The sequence below is a fragment of the Serinus canaria genome, chromosome 19 (genome assembly GCF_022539315.1).
Source record: "Serinus canaria isolate serCan28SL12 chromosome 19, serCan2020, whole genome shotgun sequence".
Lineage (NCBI taxonomy): Eukaryota > Metazoa > Chordata > Aves > Passeriformes > Fringillidae > Serinus > Serinus canaria.
Genome location: NC_066332.1, coordinates 4,803,760 through 4,824,807, shown reverse-complemented (window position 1 = coordinate 4,824,807; position 21,048 = coordinate 4,803,760). Strand labels below are relative to the sequence as shown.

The following is a 21,048-nucleotide window of genomic DNA, read 5'->3' as shown; positions in this document are numbered from 1 at the left end:
CCGCCCCGTCCGGGGCCGCCCCCGAGGCGGGACCTCAGCGCTCCCGTTCGTACAAAATTTATTGAGCGGAAAAATGGGGAAAACAACAACGCGCGGGGTGAAGGGGGGCGAGCGGGGCACAGTGGAGGGAAGGGGGGGGGGGGCACACGAACACGCTGTTGAATATCAACAGTACTAAAGGGGCGCGGGCAGGATTAGGCGTAGAGATCCTCGCGGTCGGCAGAGTAAACCTCCCCCTCCTGCAGCAGCGCGAAGTTGAGGAAGTGAGAGGGGCGATGGACCTCGTGGTAAAACTCCTTGGGGTTGGCGAGCTGCAGCTCGTACTTCATGTTGGGGTCGTGGCGGACACCTGGAAAAGAGGGAGTGTCACCCACCTGAGCACCTCTTCTGTCTCCTCCACCCCTTAGGAGCCTAACACAGCTCTCCACCCTTCTACGACCATTTCCCTGATAGGAGAGAAAGTTCTAAACCCACAAAATCATCCCTCTTTGGGTCCTCCCCTCAAGAGATTTACAATCCTTTTATGCTAGTCGAGTGTTCTGTCACTCTCATTTCCTGACCCCTTCTCCAGCTGCATGGTGTTCATGATACCAGCACCTCCCTACTGGGAACAGCTTCTCTCTTGCATTTTCCATTATCTCTTCTGCCTGACAGGGATTAATTATTCAGTGGCGATAGACCATGCACTACAATCCTGACAGACATGGGATCTATTTTTCCTCTCAAGCCACCAAAAAAAAAAAAAAAAAAAATTGAACTGATATCCCAATGCTGGTACTATGGAAAGTTCAGGGCACAGCGCTGGTATCCCTGCCAGCCACTTGGAGGAAGGTTTGAAATGGGTAAAGGAGCAATTCCCTCCTTCCCAACCTCCCCACACTGCTTTCTTTCCCCTCCCCTCCCCAGGCCAGCTCACCCATGAAGTTGTAGTTCCAGGAGCCCTGTGCTGGGACCATGAAGAAGCCGAGGAAGCGGTCGGACAGGAGCATCTGCACCCTCTCATAGTGGGAGGGGAGGTACCCCTTGGGGTTGTTGCCCTTGTCCGTGTTCTGCCGGCCCCACTCGTACCCGCTCGGGGTCAGCTTGTAGGCTGTCAGTGTGCAGGAGCCAGGGGTGAAACTGAAAAGGAGACATGAGGCAAGTCAGACTCACCTGGGGCAGAGGAGGGAAAGCAGGAATGAGCCAACATTCCCTTTCTGCCGATTTTTGTTTTGGGTTCCCCAGCTCTGCACCAGAAGCCTCCCTGCCCCTCACCTGCAGGTGATGATGATGGTCTTCTCCCCATCCCAGGAGGGGTTGTCAGCCATGACCTTGGCGTGGGTGGTGACATCCTGTGGTGAGAGCTGAGGGGACTCGTTTGGTTGGGTGTGAATCCACCCCAGAGGTTCCATTTCCTGCAAAAAGAGAGTGGTTTAGAGAAAAATCAAAACCATTTAAAATGAGACCACTTCAAGCCTGGCAAAAAGGACACAGAGATCACTTGATCTCTGTGTCCCCTCACTTGATCTCAATCAAGTTTAGCTTTAGACAGAGCCCTTTCAGTCCTCCAACTACATAAGACCAAGGGAAGCTGCTCCACCATGTCAGGTCCTTTTTACTGACCTTCCACCCACCCTAGAAGCTCAACCTCAACCCACCTTGAGATACTCGTGCTGTGGCAGCTGCCCTGGGAGGTGCACGGTCTGGTGTGTCCCCCACTGGGGCACCATCACAATGCACCGGATCTCCTTCACCTGGGGATTGTCTGGAGGGCTCACTCCATACAGGTAACCTGCAATCTGAAACACACACACCTGCCTTAGAAGCCAGAAGAGATCTCTGTGTAGCTGTGTGAGTGGGAACTCCTTAATTTCTGAGGAGAGCATCAGAGGGATTCACGAGGACAAACCACAGCAAGTTCCCAGCTCCAAACCAAGAGTTTCCTTTCCTGGTGTGTTTGAGTGGGGCCCACTCACCTGGGCCCGCAGGTCTGAGATGCAGATGAACTTCTTCAACACATTTTTGGGAAGAATGTAGGTGTAACCTGTCTCCTTGATGTCATCTGATGAGACATAGATGTGGTTTGTCCGCAGGTGGAGGTTGGCAGCAGAGATTGCTCTGTGAGGAGGAGACAGTCATCAGAGGGGGCACAGAACCTCCCTGAGCATTCCAACCCTTTCCACCACCCCTGCCTGCCTTCCTACCTGACCCTCCACTCAGTCTTGGAGGAGAAGGTCTGGGTTTCATAGTTGCTGGTGGTGGAGGTGATGATTTCATCCCCGTGTTTGTTCACTGTGCGGGTCTGCGTGGCCGTCAGCTGTGACTGCTCCTTGGTTTGCTTCTCAATTTCTGCAATCTGCTGCCTCTGCTGAGATGGGGCAGAGATCTCCATGCCCAGGATGATGTCTCGGATCTCTGACTGGGTCAGGGATGCAACGTTCACGCTGGAAGAGAAAAGTCACCTGAGTCAGGCATTTCAAAATACATTCTGGAGCCTTCTCACCTTCAGGCACAGGCTCAGAACACCCACTCTGGGCACTGCGAAAAAATTAAACCACAACTTTTTAAACCAAAGAGGGGCCATGATCACATGATGTTTAGATCAATGATTTGGTGCAGACATTTTTATCTGCCTTACCACAAGGTTATTAAAATTAACCAGATCCCCTACAAAGCTGAGAGTGCACTGACAAAGGCCTCTGGCCAGAGCCTTCAGGGCAGGAAGGAAAGGCTGACAGGATTATGCCTTACTTGTTCTTCTTGCCATAGTCAGCAAGGATGAGATCCTTCAGCTGCACCTCCACCTTGATCCACTCCTCATCTGTCAGGGTTGGCCAGATGTGGTGAGGCTCAGTGATGGTTGTCTTGTCCGGCTTCAGGATAACTTTGGCTCGATCGTTATTCACGTGTAGTGCCCGGAGAATCAGGATCAGACGGGAGAATGCCTTGGAGATGGAAAGAAGATGGAGTTAGGAAGAAGAAAATTAAATGTACAAGACCCAAATACAGCATTCCTCTGAGCACATGGGAACTGCCAGGGAAATCCATCTAAAGGAAAATCCAGGCAGATTCAGAGCCAAGTGCTCCCAAACAAATCATCAGGGATATCTGAGGCCTTGGTTCCTTGCCTCATTTATCAGCAGCAAAGCAAAACGCAGGAGACACATCTGTGCTTACTGTGTAGGAAGAGATGGTTTTCAGCCAGTCATCATAGAGATTGAAGAGAACCATCTGGGGTTCAGTGGCCTTCAGGATGAGATCACCAAACTTCTCCACTTTCAGACAGGCCTGGAAGGGCAGCTGCAACTCCGAGCCTTTGATCACAATATTGGGGAAATCCAGCAAGTGCACCTGGAGTTCATCAAGAGGAATTAGCTCACAGCTACTGCAGAACATCACAGGACACAGAAGTGTGCTGTTATCTCCCAGAGATTTTACATACCCTCAGGGAGCTGCAGCCTTACCTCAAGTGGGTCCAGCATGCCTTTCCGTGTCACTATGATCTGCTTTGGCTGCTCCTCCACAGGGAGGGATCGGATCAAGGCAGCCACTTCTTCAGCAGTCTTCCACTTGGCCAGCTGCAGAAAGACAGCAGGGTTAGAGAAGTATCCCCCTGCCCTCCAGCAGCCTCTCCATGTCTCTGGGAACCAAAGGGACGCAAACCAAATTCTAAAAATACAACTGGAATTTATGGTTTGTTTCACATCAGTGACAAGGCCCAGCATTTCCTCCTTACTGATCACAGAGGGCAGTTCCCATTCCTGGAGCTCAGTTACTCCTGAGTGGCTCAGAAAAAACCAGCTGGCTACTCCACCTCCCTAGATTTGGCACCTGAGCTTTCTCACTGCACTGGATGTACAGCCAAGTGTAACAAGGAGCAGAGCACTGTTCCTCAAGCTCTGCTTGATGATGTGGGGTCTTTACACCTCAGAATCTCAAAATCCTTGCAGCAGCAATGCCTGTGTTCCTCCACTTTTACATCCCATGCCCCTGCCTGCCTGATCACTTGGACTTTGGAGCTCCAAACTCATTAAGAGGCAGGAAGATGAAGATCTTTGTGATGTTTTCTGCTCAAGGAGTGTCTCAAGCAGTCAGAGCCCACCCCCAGGTCACACCCAAGGCCCAGCCAGGCCCTACCTGTCCCAGACGCTTCTGTCCTGCCCACACAGAAGTGTGGATGATCTTCAGGAAGAGCTGCCCAGTTCTGGGATTGAAGATGAAAATGGCTCCGTTGATGGGTTTTGTGGTCAAATTCCCTTCAAAAGTCTGAGGGAAAAAGTGAGAGTGAGAAGAGCGGGGAGATAAATGGAGCCCACCCTCACTTTTAGACAAGAGCCAACTCTCTGTGTGCTTTGAGCAGGGGCTATGAGGGAAATGTAAGAGCTGCTCTGTGCGCACTGCAAAAATCTGGGTCCAAGTGTTGACTCCCAGATTTCCATCACACATGGAAACCTCCAGCCCATTCAGTCCTTTCTGAGACACCCCTCAGGCCTCACCTTGTGGATGGTGACCCTGTACACGTTGGTGTCATCCACAAACCAGATGATCTGGTTGGAGAAGAGCTCCCCATAGTTCTGGGAGGACAGGTAGGGCTCCGTGGGCTCTGAGGAGTAGAGCTGCAGCCCTTTGCGGATTCGTTCCCTCAGCACATACAGGGCAGGGTTTGCTTTCATGATTTTGGCCATGGCCTGCTGGATCAGAGGTTTGCTTCCAGGGAACCAGTTCCCATAAGCACTGAAGGAGGAAACAAACAGAAGTTGTTACCATTAGACCTGAAAAGGCAACAGCCCTACCCAAGTCTTTCCATGCAGCAGCCAGGCCCCTTTGTACTGCTGAAAACACAGCTCTGTACTGCAGTGGGACTTCTGTAATGCCCTGGGAGGTGGGCACCTATGGCTTTTACCTACACCTCCTCAGTGGGAGGCCACAGCACACACATGCTGCAGTCCCAGAAAAGCTGCACCATCTCCAACAAACACACTGGAGAACTGATTTCTGTCTTTGCCCCTAGTTTCCAGTGAGAAATAGCTGTCCCCACCTGTAGGGGCTTTGAAACAAGGCCTGTCCTTCAGCTCCAACAAGAGCCTGACAGAAATATCCTAAGAAACAAATTATTAATGAACTGAGGGAACTGAACCACTACTACTGAGCAAAACTGGGCAACCTGAGATGCCTTATCCCACTCACTGCCCATCTCCAGCCTTCTCCCCTCATCCTCCTGCCTGGAATACAACCCAGTCCGGAGATGCACCGAGACAATACCCACAAACCACCAATTCCAACCCTAGAAATGAAACCACAGAAGGTGCAGCTCTGACCTGTGCAAGTTGTAGGCCAGATCAATGGCAATGAGCACCCCAGTGGGAGAGGGGTAGATGCTCATATTGTCTGTGGTGTAGTCCAGGAACTTGGCCCTGGCGTAGCGCTCGATGTCGTGGGAGTCGTAGTCGCCCCAGCGCAGCTGGATGTCAATCCAGTACTTCTGGGTGGTGGTGCTGTCCATCACATCCCTGAGGAGAAAGCAGGCCACAACAAGTTCATCTGGCACAAAGTTCTCCTGCAGTAATTGTCACCCAGCATGGACACTGCAGGCAGCTCATATCCACGTTCCACCCTGGGAAGGGACCCTGCTGTTCTCCTCACACAGCAGTGAAAGCAGAGGCTGTTGAAAGGTTTAAGCAAAGCACCAGTGAGTCCACTGCTGTGCAGTCACGAGGATCATCTCCCCCAGGGACTGTCTGGTGAGGATTCACTCCAGATTCTGGCCCTGGGCCAGTTCAGCTTTGTGGGGTTTCCAGAAGAACCTTCAACAGCTCAGGGAAAAGTTCACCCAGAGGAGAGAACAGGAGCAAAGCCAGTGCTGGTGTTTGGCAAAGGCAGTGCCAGGAGGTGCTGCAACCACCTACCCAAACAAGCCCTGTGCTTTGCTGGACACAATCTCCAGTGCCCCCCAGATGCCCAAGAGACACAGAGGCTCTGGATGACAGGCTCAGCAGCTCTGTTCTGCAGGGAGACTGAGGAGAGGGAAAAGGGAAACTCACTTGGAATCTGCCAGCAAGGATGGACGTGACACATTCCACTTGTAGGAAGCAAAGAGAAGGATATCTGCACATGAGGAGTTCATCTTGTAGGACTTCCTGGGATGGATTGTCTCTTTCTGCACTGTCTCAATCTCCAGAGCATCCAGCTCTTGATCAAACACCTGGGGAAAAGGTAGTCAAAGATGAGATGTGCTCAAGCAACCCAGATAAGGGATCTATCCTCAACACCAAGGAAGTCAGGAAAATCCCATTTTCCATTTCTTCCTTTTCTGTGCCAAATTGCTGGGAGAAGACTGGTCCTGCTCCAGAAGGGCACAGAAACAAACCAAGCCAACACTGCTCACCTGACACAAATCCATGACAATGCTCTCATGGATCTTCTGCCACAAGTGAGCTCGGAAAATCTGGATGAGGGAAATCTTCAGCGTAGGGATTTTACCGTGCATGAAGATCCCTGTCAAATCCAGCTGCACCTGGAACCCAACATACACCTGCAAAGGAAAAGCAGCTGTGAGAACACACAACAGCACAACATTTTAAAAATGGAGCACTTAAACCTGTTAAGGAGGTTTAGCACCTCTCTAAGAGATGTTCTGAGAATTAATTGGATCAATTAACTGCTCTCATTTCAGTGGATAAGTGTTGTCTGCTCCTAGAGGGACAAACACCAGGTACTTACGTTGGCTCTGTTGATGGTAGGAGACCACCAGAGAGTGAATCTTCTGTTTGGAATTTGGTTCAAACCCGATCTCTGGGCATTTGTCAGCTTCTTCCACTTCATGGACTCCTCAAAGCCACTGGCCTTCTCCCTAAAAAGGGCAGACCATTAGATTCAACTGAATGAGATGCCCCTCATCTCTGCTGCCATGTGTCACTTGCGACAGACACAGAAATCAGGCATGAGGTGGGAGGGTTGTTTCGTGCCAAGAAATTTCCATGGGTTTCCAAGAAGTTCAGCTGTAGCCCCTTTCCCAAGTGCCCTCACAACTGAACTCCACAATGTTCTGAAACAACCACTGAAAACCAGCAGAAACTCAACAGAACCAGCACAGCCTGAGCCCAGAGCCCACAGCAAAGTTCCTCTTACCAGAAGAGACCCTCCCATGTGGGGAAGTAGGTGCCCTTGAAGAGGGTGTGCTCCAGGATCCCTTCCACCCCGCCCAGAGCCTGGATCATGTCCGTGCGGTAATTGTTCAGGTTCCAGAGTTTGCCATCGTGGCGCTGGTGTGTCCACCAGAACGGGTTCTGCTTCAGCACCTGGAGACAGCAGAGACCAGATCATTCCCTTGGCTGCACTAACTGTAGGAACCAACACCATGGTGATGGTCAGGGAGCAGGTAAAAAGCCTCATGCCCTCAGAGCTGGAGGACACAGCTCATCTACAACGCAAGTTCTGTCAGTGCTGCTCCGCAATTCACTCTGGGTGGAACCTCAGGTGATATTTTTATCTTTCAGGGACTGGCCTTCTGCAAAGCTGTCATTAAAGGCTTTAAATACAAATTATTCCACTGTTACTAAAACTTAATATTTTGGAATGTTTGTTTTGGGATAATTATTCTCTCTCCAGAACTGATTCTGTAATATGTTGTTGTGTTTATTGTATTTTTCTTCAATACACTGCAATCTATGTAAATTATTCCAAAGGGGATAAGATACAAATTCTGGAGCATTTATTTCCAAACAGCCTCTACCAGTCCCAACACAAGGCTGTAAATTCCTTCTGCAGCAGAGAGACAGAAGTGCACATGCAATAATGCAAGGTAAAAGGACTTTGTGTGGAACAGGCATCTGAACTTTATATTCAGGTGAAGAGAAATTCCCTGTCAGTACCTGATACTGTTTGAAGTCAGTCCTGACTCTCCATCCTTTATCATAAGCCAGAGTGTGCCTATCCTTCTGGAAAAGGGTGTTAATCCGAGGAATTCCCCTGTCCCACGAGTCCTCCAGATCCTCCAGTGTCAGACGCCTGAAGGAACAAAATCCCCACAAATTTGTTACCTCTCAATTTACAGCAATGCACTAATGAGTAGCTCAGCTGATGAGATCACAGAAATGTCACAGAGCTCAGGGCTGTGGCAGGGGACACTAAAATGCCAGAGGTGAGGGAAGAGCACTGCAGGGCCAGCAAGGTCTCCAAAATCCCCAGACAGCACAAAACTTCCCACTGCTGCCTGACCTCCCCACAGTTGGACACACACCTGTTCTGGGCTATGGCCTCCTGTCGTTTCAGGGCATACTCTGCCCACACCCTCTGAGAGTCAATGAATTCACTCTCCCATGGCTGGATGTAACGGTACAGGTTGGGGATGAGCTGATCCTCCTCATGACTCATTCCCGAGCGGAAGTGAGTGATGCCAACATCTGTCTGCTTGGACCACCTGGAGCAAAGAGACAAGAATGAGGTAGGAGGAACTGAGACTTCCCTCATCACCGCCATGAGCTACTGTAAAGGCAACACAGGTCTGTACCATGGCATGGTTTAGCACTCTTGGAATATTTTTAGGGGAAAGAGCATCTGAAAGAACACTCAAGTCATTCAGGAGTTAGAACAGCACAACTCACCTCAGGTCAGACTGAGGGATGAGAACGTGGCCCATGGAGAGCATGCCCAGCCCCCCCAGCTCCTTAGGGGTGTAGAACACCACAGGTGGAAAACGGCTGGGCATTTTGGAGTTCAGGCCAATCTTGATGCGAGTCTGGATTTTATTCTCACACTTCACCAGCAAATCAAGCAGCTCCTGAGTATTTACAACAGCTTCCCGGAAATAAGTCATCAAGCCAATCAGAGCTGTGTTCCATTTATTGACAATCTAGAAAGGAAAGGAAAGGATCAGCTCCTGGCTCACTCCCAAGAATGTGTAGAAAGCTGTCACAGATCTCCCTTCTCCCTTACCTTAGTGAAGGTTGTGGAGCCAGAGGCCATGAGGATCTGCCTCACTCTGTTGTGAAACCTCTGCATGGACTCATCATCCACACGCAGGAAGCACTGAGCCGTGCGCTCCTTGGTCACCTGGAGAGCACAGACCCATCAGTCCCCTCCTGGGAGCCCCTCTCCAACCCATGGAAAGCCCACCCAGGGATTGCTCTCCCAGCCCACCTCGTTCTGCAGGTTCCAGACCCCGTCCTTGTGGGTGAACTCCTCGTAGCTGGTGCGGCACTTGGGCAGGATGCGGCACTCGAAGCCGCACATGTTGAACAGCAGGTTGGGGTTGTCCTTGCTGTACACGGACACGAAGCTGTTCTCCCACTGCACCGTGGTCACCGAGCGGGGCAAACGGTTCTTGATGTCCCAGAACACAGCACGGCCACTGCAAAACAGCATGGGCACAGTGACACAGCAGAATTTACCCAAATAACAACTGGGTGAGTTCTCAGAGCTTCCCTAATTTTTCAGTGCAGACCCCTCACTTCTCACATCTCATCCTGAGCATCTATCAGTCTCCAACAGTTATTTATCATTGATTTTCCCCTGTTTCCTACCTGTTAGGCAAGATGAAATAGGAAAGCCTTATAAATATGATTGCCTGGCAAAAGATTTTGAGAATACAGGAGACTGAAATGAAAGCAAGCTTAGTTACTAAACAACTGGAAAACAATGGTATGGCCAGCTGAAGCTATTTGATGAAACAATACCCTCTGCTTGCAGACAGGTTGAAGGGTCAGAGCAGACCCTACTAGCTTAGCAGAAGGGGTCCAAAGAGGAGTTTTTAGGGTTTAAAATGTAACACAGTGTGGTAATGTAATGATTCTTATAGGCCGTATGTAAATGCTATAGGATTTTTATCTTGTACTAGATCGGTTAGTGAGAATTAGAATATTCAACACAGAGGAAGATTTCTTGTATTGTAAGAGGAACCTAGCTCTCTTACCTTCTTATTCTCTTACTCTCTCATCCTCTCTTCTCTCAGGCCTGCTCTAAGCTGTGGCTGGCAGCTCCCAGCAGGGCCCTTTGCAATAAACCCCAAGCTTCACGACCTGGCTGCAGAGATCTCTCATCTCCGTCTGTCCTACTCCCCGATGGTCCTACACCTACCATTCTTCCCCAGTCTCCAAGAGTTATTTCTCACTGATTTTCCCCTTTTTCCTACCACTTCTTCCCCAGCTGCAGCACTTACAGGTTCACGTCGTGCTTCATGAGGCGCATGCGAGCGTCCCGGGGCCAGCACTTCTTGTTGTTGTAGCCCACGATGTTCTCATTGTTGGGGTCGGGGTGCTCTGTCAGGTACCGCTGGATCAAGTCCCTTGCCTCGTCAGCTGTAAACCTGGAAATGCACACAAAAGGATCTGGAATTACATGGTTGACTTAGCAACACCAGCCTGGCCAGAAAGATAAGGATTAAATTAGGAAAAGCTGTTTGTGTCAACCTGTTTGAAGGTAACTATCCCGTTTTTGTGACCGCCCAAGGAATGGGGGAATTTCATTAGCAAATTTCATTAGCAACAGAGCAACTCAGGGTTTGGGTTATCTTTCCATGAAGAGACAGAAAAGGCATATTTTACCAGTCTCTAATTTACCAAATCCTAACAACTGAGCCTATTTCTATTTCTATTCATTTGTGTTTCTTGACATTTTTGAGTTTCTATTGGTCCAGTGAAACTGGAAGTTTCTCAGTTTGCAGAAAAGTAAAACTGAGAAAGCAAGAGGAGGCATGTGGACACCCAGTTATCCAGGGAAGTCTGTCAATTCAAATACTCCTGATCTTCAACAGCAAAGGGAACAAAAGCCAGCAGCAGGAGCATATTAAATCTCCCTTGCCTTTGTGCTGACCTGAGGAAAGCAGGGCCCCAGAGATCTCACCTGAAGAAGATGTGAATCCTGTCAATGTATCTGCAGAAGAGGCGAATGGGATGGGCCACCTCCGTGGCAATGTCCTGGAAGCTGAGGAAGTCATTTGGCATCTGGGGAGGCCCTGCCATCTCACTGGCCCGGTGCAGGCCCAGCACCAGCAGGTCCATCACGAGCCCATAGTACTGGACAATGAAGGAAGCAAACTGCAGCCCACGAATAATCCCGTAGGAGTTTGTGTGATTCATGTCCTGAGGAGATGAAGGGGAATTGTGAGCAAATATATCCCAACACGTCAGAACCCCTTCACCTGAGCAGCTGTTCCTCAGCATCACCCAAGAAGGGTTTTTTTTACTCCCTCATCACTTTTCTTTGGCAAGTCTTGTGCTCCTTCTTTGCCATGGATCCAAAACCTCCTCCCTCATGGGTCCCTTTTAGCACAAACCCCCTTTCCTGACAACAACCATCACCTTGTAGTTGATCACCACGTTGTTCTTGGCTGTCATGTAGTCAGCAATGTTGTGATCAACGATGAGACGCAGCAGCCTGTTGAGCAAGGTCAGGTCAATCTTCTCATACATCTTCTCAAACCGAGATTCCAGCATCACATTGCACTCCCCTTCACTCGTTTCCCAAACATCCTGCAGGTTATTGATGCCTGAGGGAACAAACAATCTTGTGTTATCTGACACATCAGAGCACAGAAGCAGCCACTGGATACAGGAACTCAACAGAAGTCCTGCAATGACTGATTTTTCAGACTCTGGATCTTCCAGTCTATCCAGAAGTGGGAGGAAAACTATGTAATTAACCACAAATGCTGTGCAAGTTGTCCTCCTCCAGTATACACATATGTATTAACCTACAAAATACATCCCAGATTGTAATTATTGACTGCAAATTGCAGAAGCAAAATGCAGCTCCTAAGGGGACTCATAGGACACAAGTTCCCTCATAGGAAAAATAATTTTTGCATGGAATCCAAGAGCCCACTGACCTTGGCACCACTTGTACACCAGCAGAGGGGGTGGTTCAGTGTCAGCAGGTTTGATCCAAGGAGGGAAGAGCCTTCGCTTATCAGCCTCATACCACAAGTACTGATCCAGATAAGCATCTGTGATCTTCTCCAGGGGCTCAACATCATAAACAGGGACCAAGTGGCTGTAGAGATCCATGAACTCTATTCCCACCTTAAAAAAAAGAGGGGGAAAAACTGAGGCTGGTAGTTGAGAGAAAACACAAGGTTTTTGTGCCATTCAGCTTCTGAATGCAGCATAACATGGCTGGGCTTTCACCAGGCTTTCACTCACCTCCTTGAAGGCTCTCTGAGTCAGCAGATGTCGCTTGATTCTGGACAGAGCTTCGTGGGGATTATCATAAGCCTGCTCAATCAAGCCCAGCTCCTCTCTCTGTGACTGATTCAGGCGTGATTTCACACTGAAAACAAGGGAGAACAGCTCAGCACCTGCACACAAACAGCCTAAGGGCCACTGCATTAAACTGATGAATGATAATGTTCAACCTGTAAATCCTCACAATCCACATCCCCAAACTTGCAAGCATGGCAGTGGTTTTGCCCAAGTGACAGAGTCAATAGGAACTCCCAGATTAATTTGCAGTACCAAACCAACAGCTTTACCAGTTCACCAGGGTAAATTTTACACCATACTTCATCACAGGAATAATGGATAAGAAAATAGAAGCCTTTCCCAGTGCCCCTGAAGATCAAGATCACTTCCCACTGCTTACCTGTAAGCTTCCTTCAGCCTCTCCAGGGCTAAGATCAGCAACTTGGTGTCATGCTTGTAGGACAGTGGGGGGAAAGGAATGGGGGAGAACCTCCTGCTCTCCAGCCAGTGCACTGTGGTTGTGTACACAGCGACAGCCTCTTCTGCAGTGATGTAAGGCCCATCCTGCAGAACCACACCAGCAGAATTAATCAGTGAAAGCTTCCCTATGAGAACAGCATTAATTTGGGTGATTTCAGGGAGGACAAAAGTACCTTCAGGTAATTATGCTGTCGTTCCTGCTCAGCTTTCAGGTAGAGTCTGGTCAGCCTGCCCAGGTTCTTCTTACAGACGGTTTTGTCGACAGTGGCTCCCCGGCGGATCCGCTCCCGATTGTAGTGAGCTGTGTTTGTCCACCAGTCAGCTTTGGCCTTCACATACCTCAGGATCATGTTCTCAATGGGAGTTGGCAGCCCTGGCACCTGGGGAGGGACAGGGACTTGAGGGAAGCAGGAGTGGGAGCCTTCCAGGAGCAGCTCCATTTGGGTGATGTTAGAACTGAACCCAAAGGCCAAGTGAGAGATTTACCTTCCAGGGAATATTGGCCTTCCAGCAGCGCCAAGCCTCACTCAGGTGCTGCAGGATGGTTCTGGCTTTGTTCTGCTTGATCCCTTCTGGCATCATGTCCAGGATGTCGTGCATCACAGCTGCCCTGAGCTCCAGGTCAAAGTGAGACTCCACACGCTGCTTTGTGACAGTCTTTGCGACACCCTTGGAGTGACGGCCTGGAAAAAGCAAAGTCCTTCAGAATTCTGACACCACCAGGCAGTGATTCTCCTCCTTCCTGAGGAGGTGCAGGATGTCTGGAGAAATTACACTGCCAGGAGTCTGGAGTAAATGATTAAGTGGTTATGGAGCAGGAAATCCCACTTCCATTTAGAATCTGTTCTGGGGGCACAGATCTGGAAAGAGCTCTCTAAGCTGGTCAGTGGAGCATGGATAAAGACCACCAGTATGAACAGGAAACTGGCTGGCAAGCAAACAGCATTAATCTTTACCACACACTCCTCCCATATGCACCATTTACAGGGTACTGACCTTCAAACTGCCTGGCCAGCAGATTCCCCAGCCAGCGTTCCAGCAGTGGGGTGATGCCCCTCATGAAGAACAGCCACACTCTCCAGCCTGGAGCCCAGAAACCACAGCCAGGACCTTTGCCCACAGGCCCCTGGAGGAACAGAGACATGGCAAGATCAGGTCATTTATTGACATTCCAGAATGCCTCCCTTGTTCCTCAGTTTACATGGGGTCAGTATCACGTGGGAAGGTGGAACTCACTGTGTTAAACCTGTAGTAGATGAGATGTTTCAGGTCCTTGCACATTCGAATCTGCCTCATCAGTTTGTACTTGTACCGGTACATCCCCGTGAGCTGACCCACGTGGGCAAAGATGTACTGCAGGCCATCTGCCAGCTGAGACATGGAACACAGTCAGGGACAACAACCAACACCTCAGACACCACCTCCAGCAGCCAGGTTTCTTGGACAGAGTGTATCAGGCCATACAAAGCTCCTAATGCTGGCTCAGACAATGATCAATTCTTATAAAGTAATATAAAAGCAGAACTTTAAACAATACTGGATATTTCCAATGTTTCCCCTCTTCTCCATAACACTGCAACATTCAGCCACTTTGTATATCCTATATAAAATACTCCAATTCTCCTCTCTACTTCTTCTCACCACATTTAAAACCAAAAAGCCTACCTGAAATGCATCCACATTGCCCAGTCTGTACTGGACGTGGCTGTCCACCACCAGCTTGGTCAGCCGCAGGACCTCTCGGCACAGATGGAAAGCATTCCCAAAACGGGATTTCTTTCTTTCCTGGAAAAGACAAAATATTCAGAATTTGTGTAACAATGTCACAGAGAAGTGAAACAACTCCAGTTTGGTCAACAACTGAGCAGCTGAGGCACTGTGGCCTCTCTTTCCTCACTCACAACAACCTTCACATGAACTCTGCTCTTGGGTACAACAGCAAATGGACTGGTACCTTTGTGGTGAGGGTCTTCACAGGCTTCAGGTTGAAGTTGTAATCCAAGTGAAGGTAATTCAGGTTCTTTCTGTGGATCAGCAAGTTCAGCATGTTGTAGCCCTGGCGACACACTTGCAGGCCAACTTCTACCCAGTCCAGCTTGGTCGACTGGAAAAACTTGGTAGCCTTGAAGGAGCGGAACAGGTACCTGGAGAGAGCAGAGACCACCATCAGCTCAATCCCCTACAGAGATCAGCAGTTCCCCAGTGAGCAGAGTCCACTCACCTCTTCTTCTGGGCCTTGGGAGGTCTGTGTTTGAGTGCATTCAGGACATAGTATTTCAGGAGCTTCTGGTAGGACACTCTCACCTTGACTGGCTGTCCTGCTGGGCAGTGCTCACGGTACCTATGGACAAATCACACTCCAAAGCTTCAGCTAACTCACATTCCTTAGACAAACGTCTCCAAAACTCCCCTAAAATCTCTAGAAACCAGTCAGCATAATGTCTTTATTTCATTTTCATTATAACAAGGTAAAAATGTCATGATCACTACATCAGCCTCAGGACAGAACTCACCAGTTCTTGACCAGTGGGATGTCAAGAGCTCTCCGGGTCCTGCCAGACCTCAAGTTGAAGGGTCGTGGTGCCCACAGCAAGGCAATGCCATTGGCTGTGTTATCAGTGTAGAGAGGGGTATCCTTCAGGAAAGGCTCCACAAACTCTGGCAACTCAAACTCTTCATCGTCATCAGGCAGTGGTTCCTGGCTCTGAAACACAGAAGCACCACACAAGGTGATTCCTGGTTGCTTCAGCTCCATTTCTGAGTTAAGCAAGTTAAAAATCCGTCTCTTTGCTCTCATGGAAGAAGTGTGGCTGTACTGAGCATGAGAGAAGCAAAAAACACTCCACAAGGCAAACTGTGGCTACCAGACCCTGAGTTAGGTGTTCTGGAGGTAACTTCAGGGAGATGTCAGCTCCATGAATACACCAAGGGCAACTACAAAGATAAATTCTCTGTCAGAAGACTCTAACAGTATTAATCAGACATTGGGCTTTATCCTACAGAAACCAAAGGAGACAACTTTGTGCAACTCCAGAAGCAGAAGACTAAAATCACAAGTGTAGCTTTTTTTTGTCAAAGGGCTGGTGCCTTCTCCTAAAATACCTATGTTTGTGTGCTGCTATCAGAAGCAAGATACCAATGGCCATTACTTCCACACCCAGGGTTTATCACAGTTAACTCAGTGACTCACCTTGACAGAATGTCTGTGAGAAATGGGGTTGATCAGAGGATCGAAGTAAAAAGCTGGGAGGTCAGGATCTTCTGTTTTAATGAAAACAACGTTTGGAGTATGATACCTGCAACAAAAATAAACATTAGAGCCTTTGACAGCCTTTCCCTCCTCTCCTGGCTCTGGAGGCTGCTGCTCTTACCAGGTGAGGTGGACATGGTGTGGCAGGTTGTTGTACAGGTATGGGAAAGCGATTTTGTACTCTGTCCTGATGGGCTGCCTGATGATGATTTTGTTGATGTCATTAAATTCATTCCAGTCTTCATCCCTTAAAATGAGACAAAAAACTGTTATGCAGGCATTCATGGTGAGAGAGACAAACATTTGTGACTGAAAACACCCATCAGCCCTTTCCCAGATAACCACTCTCCTAAACCCAACACTTACTGAAGATTGATGTCTCTGACGAGGGGCTCAAACTTGGGACCTCCAGGAATGGCCATGTTTAGTGCCTTGGAGGTGAAGAATGCTTTCAGGTCAAACAGGTAGAAGTAGTTGTCATCCACCAGGTCAGTGAGCAGCTGGTTGGCCAGGCGGTACAGGGTGGACATCATGGGCAGGGTGAACTGCCAGCGCTGGTACGTGGAGCCGTTCACATACCTGGGAGAGCAGAGCAAGGACACTGCAGGCACAGCCACAGCACCAGAGTCACCAAACACCTCCTGCCACCCATCATTCATCAAGGACAGGTAACACATGGGTGTCTCCAGACTGGAAGAAGGCTGCAGCACTGTTAAAGACAACTCTGGACTCCTCCTGCTCAGAAAATGCCTGTTGCTCCAGTTCCTCTCATCTTGTGTGTCCCAACTGACACAGAACATCTCTGCACCTTGAGCAAATTTCAAATTCCACCTAGACAATGCAGGCTGTCAGCTTTACAGCACAGTCAGTGGCACCATGATAACTTCTGAAAAATCCTCTTTGCCCAAGATTTTCTCCTGGGAAGCTGAGAAGCTTCAGAGAGGAATGAAAACAATCATTATCTGATTGCTGCTCCTGTGTTTGCTGCTTTGGAATGTGGTCTGGAGATTGTTTACCAACAGGTGCAGGTTTGATTGGTTCCATGTGAATTGTTTTTAATTAATGACCAATCACCATCAGCTGTGATGGACTCTGAGTCAGTCATGAGTTTTTATTATTCATTTTTGTTAAGCTTTCTGATGTATCTTCTCTCTTTCACGAGTACAGTTTTAGTATAGCATTCTATAATACAATATAATTAAGATAACATAAGAGAAGATCATCAAATAATAAATCAGCCTTCTGAGAACTTGGAGTCAAATTCTCATCTCTCACCTCGTGCTGGGGACCCTCACAAACACCACAGTCAGAAACATCAGTTTTAGCAGATGAATGGGTAAGAGGCCTCCTGGATAGAGGGGCCTTGCTGGATGCGGAGCCATAGAACCCCAGAATGGTTTGGCTTGGAAGGAACTTTAAAGCTCATCTTGTTCCAAGCCTTCCACCTTCCACTATCCCAGGTTGCTCAGAGCCCCATCCAAACTGGCTTTGATCACTTCCAAGGATGGGGCAGCCACAGCTTCTCTGAGCAACCTGCAAGCAAAAGATGCAGCTTTCCAACACTCAGGTTTTCCCTGCCAGCCTTGAGGGAAGGTTTTTACTCCCCACCAACATCACACAAAGGTTACACACTGCTCTGCACACCTGATTCATGCACTATTTGTTTTTCCCCTCTCCCAGTGAATTGTGCTATCACAGCCACGTACTTCCTGTTGTCCTTCAGAGGCTGGTGGTCATAGAACCAGTCCAGCACAGGGGCATCCTCCTCTGGATCCAGCTCCAGCTGAATGGCTTCCAGGGGCTCCACATCCAGGATGTTATCAGCATAATCCAGAGGGGGTTCTTCATCATCAAACGGGGGGAATCTCATCCTCTTGAAGTGACGCCTGTCCCTTTTCTCCCGCCTCATCATAATCCACATGGAGCTGCAGGAAATCAGGGCAAGGTTAAAATCAGGGGGATTTTTATGGTGGATGCAAAAAGGTTTGGGCCAGCTGGATGAAGCAGAAGGCACCTACCCCCACTGGGCAATGTAGACAGGCTCGATGACCCAGGGGATCTCGTTGACGAAGGAGATGGCGCCGGTGATGTGGTACAGGACGGGCACATCGCGGATCTGCTCCCAGGGCATGGGCATGTTCTCCAGCAGCTTCAGCACAGCATGGGGCATGTACTTCAGAGCACTGCAGCCACAAACCAAGGGAAACCACGCTGGAGTGGCTCTCAGGGACAGCCAACCACCTGCCACCAGTCCAACAACCTCCCACCTTTCCCTAAGAATTGCTCATCTGAGCCGTTCCAAAAGCAAATCCATGAATTTCCCACTCTGCCTTTGGACTAGCAAAAGGTTTTCTAGTGATTTGGCTGTCAGGAATGTTGCTAACAAAAAAGGAAGTTTTTAAGTGAGTTTCTGGAGTTTTTATGGGTAGTGGTAAGTTACTGCAGCAGACCGTGCTGTGCACTAGACAGCTCTCTACACACAAACAGCAAAGAAGCACTCAGGATGCTTTTCAATCTTTCAAAAATCATTTCATACTCTCCCCAACCTCTTCTAAGACACTGTGTTATGCAGGGTAACGTTTCTTCTCATAAATTCAAAGCAACAATTCCCTTTGCTGATGCTGTTTTGCACTGATACCTCACAGCAACAGACTGAGCTACAACTGACACTGAAAGCCCTTTGGAGAAGGGGCTTCCCCTTCAATGATGCATTATCCAGGCTGATGTTTCTTCTCATAAATTCAAAGCAACAACTCCTTTTGTTAATCCTCCTCTGCACTGACACCTCAGGGCATCCTCAGCGAGCTACAACGGGCACGAAGAGCCCTTTAGAGAAGGATCTCTCCCTCCAACAAACACCAAGGCCACACAGCCGGATCCCCTGAGCTCCCCCAGTCACACACCGGGGATCCCTTACCCCAGGTAGACGCGCTTGTCGTGTCGGAACTTCCTATTGGTCATGTCGCCGTGGTCGCGGATGATTTTGCGGACATGCTCGGGGGGCATGTCCTCCTTCTGCGCGTCCACGAAGCCGAATTTCCTCTTCTCCGCATAGCGCTTGGCCTGCAGCTGCTGCCACTTGCGGGCTGCGGGGACACAGAGGCGGCGGGTCACGCCTTGTCCCCCCCGGAGGATCTGGGGAGCCAGGGCCATACCCACCTTTCTCCTGCAGCTTCTCCTCGGACATGTAGTCGGGCAGCGGCGCCAGCGGGTTGGGCACCGGGGCGCAGCCGCCGCGGTACGGGAACACGGCGGCCATGGCGACGCTACTGCGGAGAGCGTGGAGAGGGGCTCAGGGTGAGGTACGGGATCACGACGAGGCCGCCGGCGGCCGCTCCCCCGTCTCTCCCGCCCGCCCCGGGCACACCCCAGCCCCGCCGCTCCCCCTTGGCCCTCACCGTCAGCCGCGACCCCCGCGCTCCCCCACCACAATGGCGGCCCCGCGCCGTCGCTACCGCGCCTGCGAGACCCGGATGTAGGCGTGACTAGCAGAGCGGAATACCCAATCAGCTTTCAGGAAGTCTGACAGACAGCAGGCTTATCCTATCAGAATGCGTAGATGCGGGGGCGGAACTGAAGGCGGAAGAGGGGAGGAAGTTGTGTCTAGAGCACACTTCCGGTGCGGTGTCCCGCTTTCCCGGTCCCGCCCTTCCCTGCTTCCCATTGGCGGAGAGGGGCGGCGGTGACAGCGCGGTGCCGCCTCTGATTGGACAGCGCCTGGCGCAGCTCACTGCTCGCTGCTGTGGGGGGCACCACGGGCCGGGTCGTGCATTCCCCCTCCCCCCCCCCCCGAGGGTAGTAGGGGCGGGGGGAGCCCTCAGGGAGACATTTTGGACATTTCGGACACAGCCCGGTGATGTCCCCGCTGGAACAGCGCGGGGACATCCCCCCACGGGGCCTGGACATCCCCTCAGTGTGGCTGAGCCCGTCTCAGCCAGTCCAGTGGCCCAGGCTGGCAGGGGATGCTGTGCCGCCGTGATGTCTCACCCCAGCGCTGCCCCCATGGCCTCACTGTGGCCCCTGATCCCCCAGTGAGAAACCACTCACCTTATTGCCCCCTTTCCCCCTCTCTGGGGGCTCTCTGGCCCCAGCCCTCAGTGCTTGCCCAGGAGCTGTGAAATCGTGAGGGCCAGCTCACTGTGGGTGGTTCAATGTTGTCAGGGCCACTCAGCAGCTGGGCAGGCTCTTGCCTCAGGGTTTTGCCTGGGTGGGAGCTCCCATGGGGAGAGGGGTTTGTTCTGCAGGGATATTGGATGGGGTTGGAGTGGGGGTGGTTGGGTGGCAGGCTGGGGTGTTGCTCCCCAGCAATTAATTCCCTGATGGAGATGATGCTTCTAGCTCCATGGTCCCCTATATGGTGGGAATAGAGAGGTGAGTCCTACCCAAAACCTTTCAAGCCAAGGCTGTGGCACTTCCCATGGGGAGGGACAAGCACAGGGCATCCCCACATCTGACCTCGGTGACCTGCAAAGCCACTGCTTATCCCACCTCAGCCCTGTGGGAAAACCACGGCGGATTACTAGGTGCCCACACCAGGCTCCCCTGGCCCCTAGCCCCACGTGCCTGGGGTACAGGACATCCACATGACAGCAGGAATGTGGGACACACAATCCAGGCCTTGAGAAACACCCTGGGTGTGGGCAGAGGCAGCGTTTTTAGCTGAGGCAGAGACTGTGCTAAGGGCAAGGGTCAGTGCAGCAGCCCCTGGAAAATTTGGAATACATGGGTCAAACCAAAGAGAGAGCCCTGGGTGGCAGTTCTGCTCCAGCTGGGGTCTGTGAGGAGCACAAGGCACCTCAGCACTGCTTGAGGTGATATATCCAAACCTGGAGGAGCTGTGCCCAGCACCTGGAAGCTTCCCTGCTCTCCACAAATAGAAATATAAGCAGCTTTGGCCACACATTGTCTCCAGCCTCACACTGCCCGTGAATCACTTGTCTTTCCCAGCCCAGCAGGAATGTGTCTCCATCCTCAGAACACGTGCCACCCTCTGTGAGCAGTGCCTGCTCTTCAAACCAAGGGAGAGATTTTGTGTTAAAGCTTATTTGCCACACAAAGAAAATGTGACTGAGCCAGTGGATTTCTCCATACTGGTTCACGTAACTCCTCATGGGATGATCCTGTTATATACACACTGCTGGGGAGCAGTCCAGTGTTAGAATC

The 21,048-nt window shown here is 50.4% G+C and overlaps 1 protein-coding gene across 1 annotated transcript; it reads right to left on the bottom strand.

Annotated features, from left to right (window-relative positions):
* Positions 1 to 41: 41 nt before the first annotated feature.
* Positions 42 to 19,368, bottom strand: PRPF8 (pre-mRNA processing factor 8). Its single transcript, XM_009094732.4, has 43 exons — positions 19,284 to 19,368; positions 19,045 to 19,154; positions 18,803 to 18,971; positions 17,904 to 18,068; positions 17,592 to 17,810; positions 16,252 to 16,464; positions 16,007 to 16,132; positions 15,826 to 15,931; positions 15,149 to 15,339; positions 14,857 to 14,976; positions 14,590 to 14,779; positions 14,301 to 14,420; positions 13,872 to 14,006; positions 13,632 to 13,761; positions 13,122 to 13,318; positions 12,809 to 13,015; positions 12,556 to 12,719; positions 12,117 to 12,243; positions 11,804 to 11,996; positions 11,277 to 11,464; positions 10,819 to 11,057; positions 10,136 to 10,282; positions 9,118 to 9,328; positions 8,914 to 9,030; positions 8,583 to 8,830; positions 8,219 to 8,398; positions 7,851 to 7,986; positions 7,108 to 7,277; positions 6,700 to 6,829; positions 6,365 to 6,511; positions 6,021 to 6,181; positions 5,298 to 5,489; positions 4,476 to 4,713; positions 4,117 to 4,245; positions 3,444 to 3,557; positions 3,157 to 3,330; positions 2,731 to 2,924; positions 2,184 to 2,423; positions 1,956 to 2,097; positions 1,638 to 1,778; positions 1,255 to 1,394; positions 917 to 1,119; positions 42 to 349 (listed from the first exon to the last, which is right to left on the bottom strand). The coding sequence occupies exons 2-43, from the start codon at positions 19,142 to 19,144 to the stop codon at positions 195 to 197; spliced, it is 7,008 nt and encodes a 2,335-aa protein (XP_009092980.1). The 5' UTR covers positions 19,145 to 19,154; positions 19,284 to 19,368; the 3' UTR covers positions 42 to 194.
* Positions 19,369 to 21,048: the final 1,680 nt, after the last annotated feature.

Excerpts from the sequence above, each read along its gene's own strand:
- PRPF8 (XM_009094732.4), bottom strand. The coding sequence starts at position 19,144 with ATGGCCGCCGTGTTCCCGTACCGCGGCGGCTGCGCCCCGGTGCCCAAC. Across the intron at positions 17,811-17,903 it reads GTCTACATTGCCCAGTGGGG|CTCCATGTGGATTATGATGA; the intron begins GTAGGTGCCTTC and ends GATTTCCTGCAG. Across the intron at positions 11,997-12,116 it reads CTCAGAGAGCCTTCAAGGAG|GTGGGAATAGAGTTCATGGA; the intron begins GTGAGTGAAAGC and ends CTTTTTTTTAAG.